We start from the raw sequence: 12,355 nt of genomic DNA, 5'->3' as shown, positions 1-12,355 counted from the left end.
TGTCTGGTTCTTCTGAGTTAAAATGCCCTCATCTGTAACATATATGACACTGTTACGATACAAATTCTCTAAATATTCCGGTTTTATTCTAAAATGGTGGTTATACAATAAATACGAGTATGAAATATCTCTTTTAAATTGTTTCTCAACACTCAGCCAATTTACACCAGCTATTTAATTTTCTCTGAATAGTATGCTTCGAGCCTAAAGAGAATATATTATCAAATGGAAATAGTAACAGGAATTTGCTAGTGTCACACCTAATTTTTAAACTTTGAATAAAGGTTTTAATCATGTTGCTAGAAGGGTTAGGTATTGCTATAAATACATAAACAGATTTAGATAAAAGAATAATGCATTCATCTATCAACAGCGGGCTTAAGTCGGCTGATGTCAAGCCAGAAATTTAATATCAGCGTAAAATGCTCGTTGGCAAACTAAAAAAAGACCCTTCTCCTGGGTTCTGTAAAAAGACCCTTCTCCTGGGTTCAGTAAAAAAGATCCTTCTCCTGGGTTCTGTAAAAAAAGACCCTTATCCGTTGTTCTGTAGAAAAACCTTTTCATGGGTTCTGTAAAAAAGACCCTTCTCCTGGGTTCTGTAAAAAAGACGTTTCTCCGTGGTTCTGTAAAAAAGACCCTTCTCCTGCGTTCTGAAAAAAAAACTTCTCCTGGGTTCTGTTTAAAAAGACCCTTCTCCTGGGTTCTGTAAAAAACTTCTCCTGGGTTCTGTTTAAAAAGACCCTTCTCCTGGGTTCTGTAAAAAGACCCTTTTCCTGGGTTATGTTAAAGACCCTTCTCCGGGGTTCTGTTTTAAAAAGACCCTTTTCCTGGGTTCTGTAAAAAAAAGACCCTTCTCCTGCGTTCTGTAAAAAACTTCTCCTGGATTCTGTTTAAAAAGACCCTTCTCCTGGGTTCTGTAAAAAGACCCTTTTCCTGGGTTATGTTAAAGACCCTTCTCCATGATTCTGTTTTAAAAAGACCCTTTTCCTGGGTTCTGTAAAAAAAGTCCCTTCTTCTGTGTTCTGTAATAGACCCTTCTCCTGAGTTCTGTTAAAAATACCCTTCTCCTGGGTTCTGTAAAAACACCCTTCTCCTGGGTTCTGTTTTAAAAAGACCCTTTTCCTGGGTTCTGTTAAAACAACCCTTCTCCTGGGTTCTGTAAAAAGAAACCCTTCTCCTGGGTTCTGTAAAAGAAGACCATTCTCCTGGGTTCTGTAACGTGTTCATGCAGGCCAAGTTAATTACAAATGTAGATTAAGGTTCGGAGGACCGCTTGCTCTCGGGTGTCTTGTTGAACTCCAGACGTAATTTTTCTTCGGTCCAATACGGACCGTGAAGGGAGGTAACTGTAGTCACGAATTGGAACTAGTGGACCTCTTGCCAAAGTAAAACTTGTAACCTGTGGCCTTAAAGCATTTCTGTGGAGAGTAAGCATCAAATTCCTTCAGTGTGTAGAATGTAACTCCCCCTGTTAGAGATATGTATAATAATCACTGCGTTGACTCAACGCTTTGTATTCCCTTTTTTCAGAGGTAAATGTTTTAAAACCTCTTTATATCCCAATTTTAAAAGCCTTTCCAGTTTCCGGAACTTTACATTTCTAAAGCATTATAATGCTCACATCATTTCTAGAAAGCAAATTAGTCAAAAAAGAGAGTAGTTCAATATTTTTACCTTTCTACTTCTACATTTATTATCTTCCTCCTCCATCCCCCATCGCCTCTCTCTCTCTTTCTCTCTCTCTCTCTCTCTCTCTCTCTCTCGCTCGTTAACAATCATAAAATAAGAAATTGTAAAAGTTACCGTAAAATGGGACATATGTTTTATGGTAACAACGTTTTATCTGATCAAATTCTATACCGCGGAGGCGTCCTTCTAAAGACTCTGACCCAGATATCTTGTATCCCATCAAAAAAACTTTAATAATTATCATTTTACCCAACTCATCGGAATATTTGCTTTTGAACTATTTCAATACAGCGAAACTACGACACACAGTTGCTGTATTAAATAATAAACTTATTTCAAGTACACTTACAGCCATGCTTCAGTAGTTTTCAAAAGAACGTTTTAGAAAAAAAAATTTGCTCATACTTAAATTTGATGTGTTAATGTAATATTTGAATTGTGGGAAGAACCTTTATAACCGAGGTCAACAAAGACATGGTTAAGTAAGCACTGTCAAATCCATCCGCCAGATCTCGTCTGCAGGTCTGTGGTACCAGACGAAAATAATAATCGGGATATCTTTTTTAAAAAAAATCTTCATTTGGTGTCAAAATAAAATATTTCGCCTCTGCATTTGGAATTATATTGTGGAACCTTCCGCCATGGAAGGTATCAAGTTAACGGCATTACTCCTACTGGTAATCGGGATATCGTCTGCTTTTGGCCAAGAGGAAGGTATTGTAATTTTTCTCTCAATAACTTCTGTTTAAAATTTTTAATTCTCTTGCAAATTTATACATGACCGAGCTGTACAAAATCTGATGTGTTGACTGTTCAATATATCAATATAATATAACTGCTTATCCAAACACTGTATATCGTGTTCAAATATTTTTATGAATACGTCTATACATTTTCCTATATATTTGATGTAATATGCGAAAGTAATTTCAATCATAAACATTTCTCATGCAAGAATAATTTGCAAAATATTTTTTATATTTTGTAAGTTATAAACCCTGAGAAATTAAAAAAAATACGACAAGATCATATTCTATAATACCGTAAATTTTTATGTAAAATCCTTTTGTTTCTAACCGCCATGATTTTATTTATTATTTCCGCGAAGAAATTCTGAATCGGCAACAATCCTCGCAAATCAATTTTAATAAATGACTGCATGTTTTATTTTTCTGTCGGAAAATGTTTTAACAACTTGGTCGGCATGTTGAAAAAGAGGTTTTGGTAGTTTTAAGAGCTCATCGAGTCTCACCGTCAGTTGTTCCAGTGATCATATGTATCCTTGAAGTTCGTTTACAGTTGTACCGCAACCGAACTAAATTCCTCTCCGTTGTATTACAGGGAAAACGAAATTCAGGATTTTTATAAATATAAAAGCAAAGGTTTTAAGCGAAAATATCAACAAAAGTCTCTGATGTTATAATCCCCATTCAGTAAAAGATAAGTTTTGATTTTTGCGATAGCAATTCTGTAAGTGTTAATATACGCCCGCTAGAGATACATCGTAATACATCTAAAGTTATAAAATACAACACAATTTTACACTAAATATGCCTGAAACAAAATATATCATGTATTTAAACTGTTTACTAAACTTATATATATGCAAAATCCATTAAAAATACAGAAATAAAAATATATAGCATACAACATTTGAAATGATATAAATTTTGTAATTTTCATTCGAAGGTAGAGAAATGGTTTATCATTCCATCGTTATTTATTTTCACATTTACTGTAAACTACTTTCGATATAATTATAAAAATGTATATCGATTCAACTGGTTTACACTAGTCGTTATTATTTAAAAAACATAACTTCATTTCCCTGTTTTCCCATTGGAATTGTTAATATACGAGAGCGAATAACTATGTACAAATACAACTATTGAACCCAAAGGTATAGATACATATATGTAGAAAAACGTAATTTGGTTTTGGTATAGATTTCTTCCAGACCGTTTCTAAGACGTACTGTTTTTGAAAAAAAGCGAGATTCATCAGTAAATATTTCCATCATGAAAATTAAAAAGATACTTTTATCGATTTTTTTTCATTCGACACACGTTATAGCTAAAACCGTCTACACAAAGGAAAAAAAGAAAACTATTGAAAAACGAAAAAGAAAAAAGGTTCTGTTAGCCCTCTTCTGCATAATATAATTGTGGCGTTTATACAAACAAAACACGTCATTAGTCTAAATTCAAACGTGGTTAATAAGCCGCAGTACGTATTATAAGAACGAACAAATGAATTTATAAAAAAAATGGAAATACTAAAAGCCTCAGCTAGGCTCTTGTGATTAAATAACATATGTTCCCAGCCGTACAGACTCAGCAACCACAGGAATTTAGCGTCCATAACGATGTACCTGTATTACCAAGCATCAGGAGTAAGCATGTGAAAAACGTTCTAGGAAAGCAATACATTTGTACGCTTGATTCCAACAACAGTGATCTTGATCCGCCTTAATGCTGATGATTCCACAGCATTCGGGCCCTAACAAACTGGATCATATTTAATTTAAAAGTACCAACCATTGCCGTGCACTTCCACTTGTTTCCGTTTTCAAGAACAATTGTATGCACGTGAAAACGGCTAGCAACGCCTCGGTAAACTCATTGCTGCTTATTCCTGAATAACATTTAAAACAGTTTCTGTTGAGTAGATTTATACATAACAATTAAATATGAAATAATTGTTAAAATTGCCAGCTCAGTCGTCTGCAACAATATTCAGATAAGTTTATTCGAACGTTACAGTTTTGCGGGTAACATCTATAATATATTTAATTAAATTGATAAAATTGCGTTAATGTAATATCTGAGCAAATCATTAAGTCAAGATTACAATTTTATGACATTATGACATTATCTGAATCTTCAGTGTGCTTCAGTCTTGCTAAAAACAACGGCTATCAAACCCTAGCGCCACCACCAAAAAGTGGTAATAGAAAGGTGCTGTTGGTATGTCTGTGGTGCAGCTGTGACCAGTTTTGAAATTATAAGGATTTATATTCTGTCATATATTTTTATTGATTTAACTTATTTTGAAAATCGGAGAATGTAGTGTCGTGTAAGAACACTTTAACAACAGGTTGACTTTAATGGTATTTACAAATTATGTAAATTGTGGTGTTAATAGCTTCTGCCCTGATGCGGATGTTTGCGTATTTTTGATATATGTCTTTATTCAAACTATTTTTCAATGCATAAACACATTATAAGAACATTATCGAGCGTGCAAATGTTCTAAATATTTATGATGCTTACACAGTTTATGAAACCCCCCTTTTTGGAAATATGCCAGCATTTTTTAAAAATGGTGGAGCTATCGCATTCGCGATGTGGTGGCGCTGTAGCGTATGGTTTGCCTTTTACTGTTTTATTGCGGTTAAGAATTAACAATTCCATATTGTTTTAGATCTGAACAAAATGAACATATTTTCTTTCTCATATAATTCATTTTTTATCAACGAAAGTAAACAGAAAAGATGAAATTGTACAGAGCAAACCATTTCAATATGAATATTGTCTGTCAAATTACATTTCCTACAGCTATGTGTTTCTTCAAAATTGTGTCATTATACATATATATTGTGCATAGTATCCGTTGATAGCATTGACAAACAGCATACATGCAACATTATCAAATGTATTTTTCCGACTGCGACTGAACTTAGAAGTGACAGAAATTCTTTTCTTTTTTGTCTTTTTTTTACATTTTCTTTTTCAAATATCTGTGTTTGTAATTTCGGATTAAGCGTCTTTTTCTACATCAAATATTTCAAGAAAATCTTCTAATACTTCGGAAATGATTTCTTCCTCAAATTTCTCTTTGTTGAAAATAAAGGAACCAGTCGACTTATATGCCTAATTCATAACATCAAATGAATGGAATAAGGTAGCCATTTCGCTAACATTTTCAGAAAAGTTCTTCATCTTGATTGTCATCATTCGAACTGTCTCATTTCTTTAAATGTTTCTTGATTGATTTTGAATGACTTGTCAAAGTTGTACTCTGTTTGGAAGGTGATCACATCTTTTGATACATAAGCAAATTTACCCTTTTGCATGCGACATTTTTATGGAGTTTGTTTTGTTTCTGTAGAACTTGCCTTCGATATTGTATTTGTGTTTACTGGAACTATTCCTTCTGGAGAAAAAGATTATTGTTTTCATTTGGTTATTGGGAGCAAGCTTTCCCTTTTCCGCTTAAAATCTGCAATGGATAAACAGTGTATGCAAAATTTATAATAGTGATACATGAGTATATTATTATTATTATTATTATAATACCAGATTTATATAGCGCCCTTTTCATGATCAATTTCACGTTCAAATGCGCTTTACATAGTTCAAATGCAGCCACACAGGACGCATTATTCATCCTCTACTAGTACAAACACAGAGCGATCTGACCAGAGGGACAGAGTGAGACAAAGCTCCCACGACAGAGAGATCAGAAATCAGATACAGGCTTGTCCGGCTAACTTAGCCTAGCTCGTTGCGAATAGACAGCCTGGTTCTTTAACGTGCCCAGTGTATAGCACTGATACACGCAAGGATTGCTTGGGTTCCTGACCAGTACACCTCTAGTTGGGTGGGAAACACTGAAAAGCGTTTCTGAAAATTTCCGAGTAGCCGCCGGGATCGAACCCCCGACCTCAGGATTGGAAGGCTAGTGTGCAAACCACTGAACTATCCGTCCACCAGTATATAAAAGTTTGTGTGATTTTAAGACATGAAAAAATAAAAAGGTGAATGACAACGTCAGAAGCTTACCATATTTCTCATGAACAAAACTTCTTACTTCTAGTCAGACATTTAACACTTACTATTGGCCAGAGCGCCACCACTACTGTATAGCTCCACCACTTATGTGATAGCGCCATCACTTCTAAAAAGTTAGTAAGAAAGATTTCATGAGTTCTCATGTTTGCATTTATAAGTATCATACACAGTTTGATCATCTACATTCACGATAATGTTCTTATAGTGTGTTTATGCATCGAAATGTAATTGGCATACAAACATAATATAAATGTATATCAAAATGTGCAAACGTCCAGCTCAGGTGAAAAGCTCTTGACATTTCAACTTACGAGATATTTCAACCTACTTAAAGTCACTTTGTAGTAAAAGTGTTTTACACGGCACTACATTCTCGAATTTTCGAAAAAAGCTCAATCAATTAAAATATAACACAAAATGTAAATTTTACCAATATGTTTACAATAGCTGCACCACGGAAATGCCGACAGCTCCTTCCTTATCGCCACTTTTTGGTGATGGCGCCAGGGTTTAGTAGCCGTGTAAAAAGTAACAGAATACTTTACAGTTTAATTACGCCTTTTAATTCAAAAAAAAAATTGGAAAACGGAATTTTAACATGCTTATGTTTGTCCGTTCTGGCAGTGCGATTATTTTTTCGAATTTTACTGGGTGATCAGTGCTTAAAAAGTGTTTCAAATAAAATTCACTAAAATCCCATTTTAAGAGCCGTCATTCGCTCGCTTTGTAAAGCCATAAACTTATCTCTGATCTGTTCATTTCTCGAAATTTTCTGTTTATCTTTTTAACTTTATTAATAAGTAATGTCTCACGACGTAATGCGTGCATGATTTGTTTCTATGACGCTGTCGCGATGGTTGTTGCATCGCCCGTCTTAATACTGCCTTCCGAGAATCAATGCTGCCGATGGCGTCTTGGAATAAAATCTGTTAAATGCACTTACGATATTTTTTTCAAACCTTTGTTAATTTTAGATCTGTATCAAAAGTTTGCCTATATTAAAAACTCTGCAAGATCCGTTCCAAGCATAGAACACGAGCAAGTAAAATAATATCAGACTAGGTTTGATTCGGGTCTGTTCATGAAAGGTAATATCACTCATGCCCCCTATGACCAGTTTATAAGCGGAACTGTATTATAATGTATAATAGAATATGCAAGGACACGTGCATAGGCACGTGCACCATGACTCCAAAATGACTTGATAAAATGTAAAAAAAGAAGTAAATTACTTTTGCCTGCGAAAAAACCATCACCATTTCAATATTAACTTGAAAATTCATTTCGTTTTTCTATGTTTTCCACTTTACATGGCCTTTATCATCTGTAACAAAACCACATTGTTCCTGTTTTTGACATCAAAATAACGTTGATCTTTTATAAAGTTCTGCATGAATAAGGTCACTGGGGCATAAAACACGAATAATCATCATAATTATGTACTTTATGCTCGCTGAGCCGCTATATAGTACTTTCAAAAGTTGATAAAATAATTAACATATATCGTAATATTTATTCGCTGGCGACTGTGTATCAATTTTCAATGAGACCTCGATATTATGAATTGATGTACAGTTGTTATTGACTTTCTATTTTATTTTATTTATTTTGTTGGGTTTAACGTCGCACCGACACAACTATAGGTCATATGGCGACTTTTCAGCTTTAATGGTGGAGGAAGACCCCAGGTGCCACTCCGTGTATTATTTCATCACGAGCGGGCACCTGGGTAGAACCACCGACCTTCCGAAAGCAAGCTGGATGGCTTCCTCACATGAAGAATTCAACGCCCCGAGTGAGGCTCGAACCCACATCGATGAAGGGCAAGTAATTTGAAGCCAGCGACCTTATCCACTCGGCCACGGATGCCTCTATTGACTTTCTAAAATTATATCTTAATGGTCTATTACTTGCAAGCCATGGACATCATATATGAAAGTTTGAATGACAGTTTGCTGTATTTGAACTGAAACTGATTTTTTTTCGTAAGTGAGTTCGGACCAGAGTGGTCAATCGTCGAAATTCCCACGGCGTCCAAGAGTTCTCGTCAATATAGATATTATCTTTTATAAGGAAAAAAGTATTATACTTGTAAAAATAGTTATAAATCGGATAGTCAAGCATTTTATTCATGACTAGTTTATAATCATGCTTTCTGCCCATTTGGGTACTATACTCATCATTCTGCGTTAAGCATGGCGTAACACATGATATAGGCCTTTCATAGTTCTGCATACATTTCTTGACGAATTCTGACGATCAAACAATGTCCTTACATGAGAAAATAATATGATTAACGGGATATAAATATTTATCTTACTCTTTGATAGGGGCATTTTGGAAACGGACAAAATCATACCCCTGCTCAGTTTGATCAAGGCGGGAATAATACCCACTTTGATTTCTTGATATCCAAATTTTCACTTCATTCCGTTTCCAAAATTTTATTTATCATATCAAAAATTGTAATTATTTAATTTCTTTCAACATTTTATTTAGATTTTGAAAAAAAGTATTTTGTTCAACAAAATTAAAGGGGCAATTTGTCCACCATAGTCAAATTCTGCAAGGGGGAATTTTGTCCGTGGGTATTTTGTCATACATTCATGGACATTACCTCATAAAGTGATATGGTATTAACTGATGCACTGAAATGAGCAGTTGTATTAAATTTTGCTTTTTTAATGTTATCTTCTATTTGTTTTGAATATTCTGTGACTAGACGGAATATTGAGTTTATTCAACATGTATTGATAATTTATCATAAAGCACCAACGGGGGAGCAATGTCCTAAGCAGTCAGAAGACATATGTTCAAAGCCTGATGATGAATGTGTCGGCGATGACTGGTGTAAAGATAACTACAATAAATCTAAATGCTGCGAATATAATTGTGGAGACGATGGGACGAAGGCCCTTTGCATGGATCCCGCAGCAGATAATGAAGGTTGGACAGCGTCTGTTTGTGTGTCCGTCTGTTGATAAGTGTTGTGATTATGTGTTTGCATACTTTTGGAGAAGGCTTTATTTCTTTGCGTTTGTTTGAGTGTTCAGTCTGTAAATAGTTTATGTGTTGTGGTTGTAATTTAGCGTTTGTTTTTATAATCATCAATTGCGTTGATAAAAAATATGTTAGTCAAAATGTTTGTCCACATATGTGTAGATGTTGAAAGTAACTTAAAATGTCTTGTCTTGATATACGTCGGTCTTGGATCTAAGTCAAAATGTTATAACGGATGTCATCCGAAACGTTCATTTACATAATTATGTGTATGGTTTCATGCCGTTGTATAAACTTGTACATTAAGAAATCAATTGGAAATTCAAACATTTTCTGTTTGTTCAACTCTCACGAGCTACAGTCCGTAATGATGGAAAAATATTGAAAGATGCTTAAAAGCATATGCGCACGATAATTTCGATTCCACTTCACTAAGTTATTCAACGAATGGCGTCCGATCAGTTCTTGCTTATACAATCTGTTAGCTGTATAAAGTACTACATGAATGCAAGTTGAACGTCAACCAGAGAGTTTATCTCATGTAACTATTTGTCAATATAAAATTACTAGGACCACCGAATCACCAAAAATACTCCATAGTCAGCATGTATGCAATAAAATTTCATAACAGAACAGATCTTTAAAGATACATACAAAATATAACACTTGGAATCAATATATATTTCAAGATAGTTTTGACAATAATAGACTAAAAGAAGATAAGTATGTTATTGCTGGTTGTCGTAGTTCATTATTATTTCATAAAGAATTTACAGCAATGTATTTTGGTATTTTTTGTCAATGTTAAATGGTCGTATGCATTTCACTTTTGCTTTTAAGATTGTACACGTGGCAGTGAGACATTTCTACACGGACAAACTGACATACAAACTCTTGTTAGTGATTGTAACACGTGTAATTGTTCCAATGGGGAGCTACTGTGCACTAATAAGACATGTCGTAAGGATGTTTGTGTTTTTGCGCCTAGCTGTATTAAATCAATTGACATTATTTTGCTTCTTGACGGTCGTAACATTTATTAGTTTCCACAGTCGTGCCTGTTTGTTTGACAATAAAGTATGCTTTTAGAAATCAAAATGTATCATATATTCGGTGACCGACACAAACTTCGTGTTTATATGGTATTAACTGATGCTGTAAAAGTATCTATTTTGAATAATATTTTCTCCATAGGCACTCAGTAACAAGAATGAATCTCGATAGTAATTTACATTAATCAATAATTTATTATAAAGCACCACCTGATGAGCAATGTCCTAAGCAGTCAGCTGACATATGTTCAAAGCCTGATGATGAATGTGTCAGCGATGACTGGTGTAAAGGGAACTACAATAAAACTAAATGCTGCGAATATAATTGTGGAAGTGATGGGACAAAGGCTCTTTGCATGGATCCCGCAACAGATAATGAAGGTTGGATACTGCCTGTTTGTGTGTCAGTCTGCTGAACAGTTTTGTGATTATGTGTGTGCATACTTTTGGAGAAGGCTTTATTTCTTTGCGTTTGTTTGAGTGTTCAATTTATATGTAGCTTATGTGCTGTGGTTGTAATTTAGTGTTTGTTTGTATAATCATCAGTAGCGTTGATAAAAATATGTTAGTCAAAATGTTTGTCCACATATGTGTAGATGTTGAATGTTAGTTAAAATGTCTTGTCTTGATTTACGTCGGACTTGGATGTAAGTCAAATTGTTTGTCAATATATGTGTTTATGACGATTGTCATCCGAAACGTTCATTTACATAATTATGTGTATGGTTTCATGCCGTTGTATAAACTTGTACATGAAGAAATCAATTGGAAATTCAAACATTTTCTGTTTGTTTAACTCTCATGAGCTACAGTCCGTAATGATAGAAAAATATTGAAAGGTGCTTGAAAGCATATGCGCACGAAAATTGCGATTCCACTTCACTAAGTTATTCAACGAATGGTGTCCGATCAGTTCTTGCTTTTACAATCTGTATAGCTGTATAAAGTACTACATGAATGTAAGGTGAACGTCAACCAGAGAGTTTATCTCATGTAACTATTTGTCAGTATAAAATCAGCAATGTATTTTGGTGATTTTTGTCAATGTTAAATGGTCGTATGCATTTCACTTTTGCTTTTAAGATTGTACACGTGGCAGTGAGACATTTCTACACGGACAAACTGACATACAAACTCTTGTTGGTGATTGTAACACGTGTAATTGTTCCAATGGGGAGCTATTGTGCACAAATAAGACATGTCGTAAGGATGTTTGTGTTTTTGCGCCTAGCTGTATTAAATCAATTGACATTATTTTGCTTCGTGACGGTCGTAACAATTATTAGTTTCCACAGTCGTGCCTGTTTGTTTGACAATAAAGTATGCTTTTAGAAATCAAAATGATTCATATATTCGGTGACCGACACAAACTTCGTGTTTATATAGTATTAACTGATGCTGTAAAAGTATCTATTTTGAATAATATTTTCTCCATAGGTACACAGTAACAAGAATGAATCTCGATAGTATTTAACATTAATCAATAATTTATTATAAAGCACCACCTGATGATCAATGTCCTAAGCTGTCAGCTGACATATGTTTAAAGCCTGATGATGAATGTGTCAGCGATGACTGGTGCAAAGAGAACTACAATAGAACTAAATGTTGCGAATATAATTGTGGAAGCGATGGGACAAAGGCTCTTTGCATGGATCCCGCAACAGATAATGAAGGTTGGACAGTGTCTGCTTGTGTGTCAGTCTGCTGATCATTTTTGTGCTTATGTGTTTGCATACTTTTGGAGAAGGCTTTATTTCTTTGCGTTTGTTTGAGTGTTCAGTTTATATGTAGCTTATGTGTTGTTGTTGTAATTTAGTG

General features: G+C 34.5%; 1 protein-coding gene across 1 annotated transcript in view; it reads left to right on the top strand.

The window, feature by feature from the left end:
- Positions 1–2,051: 2,051 nt before the first annotated feature.
- LOC123547338 (uncharacterized) overlaps positions 2,052–12,355 on the top strand; it is a 126,478-nt gene continuing 116,174 nt past the window's right edge. Inside the window, exon 1 of the mRNA XM_045334358.2 lies at positions 2,052–2,403. Within this exon, the coding sequence (XP_045190293.2) occupies positions 2,331–2,403 (73 nt within the window). The 5' untranslated portion in view covers positions 2,052–2,330. The remainder of the gene's footprint in view (positions 2,404–12,355) is intronic.

The sequence above is a fragment of the Mercenaria mercenaria genome, chromosome 9 (genome assembly GCF_021730395.1).
Source record: "Mercenaria mercenaria strain notata chromosome 9, MADL_Memer_1, whole genome shotgun sequence".
Lineage (NCBI taxonomy): Eukaryota > Metazoa > Mollusca > Bivalvia > Venerida > Veneridae > Mercenaria > Mercenaria mercenaria.
Note: the sequence above shows the minus strand (reverse complement) of the source record. Positions and strands in the feature narration are given on the sequence as shown.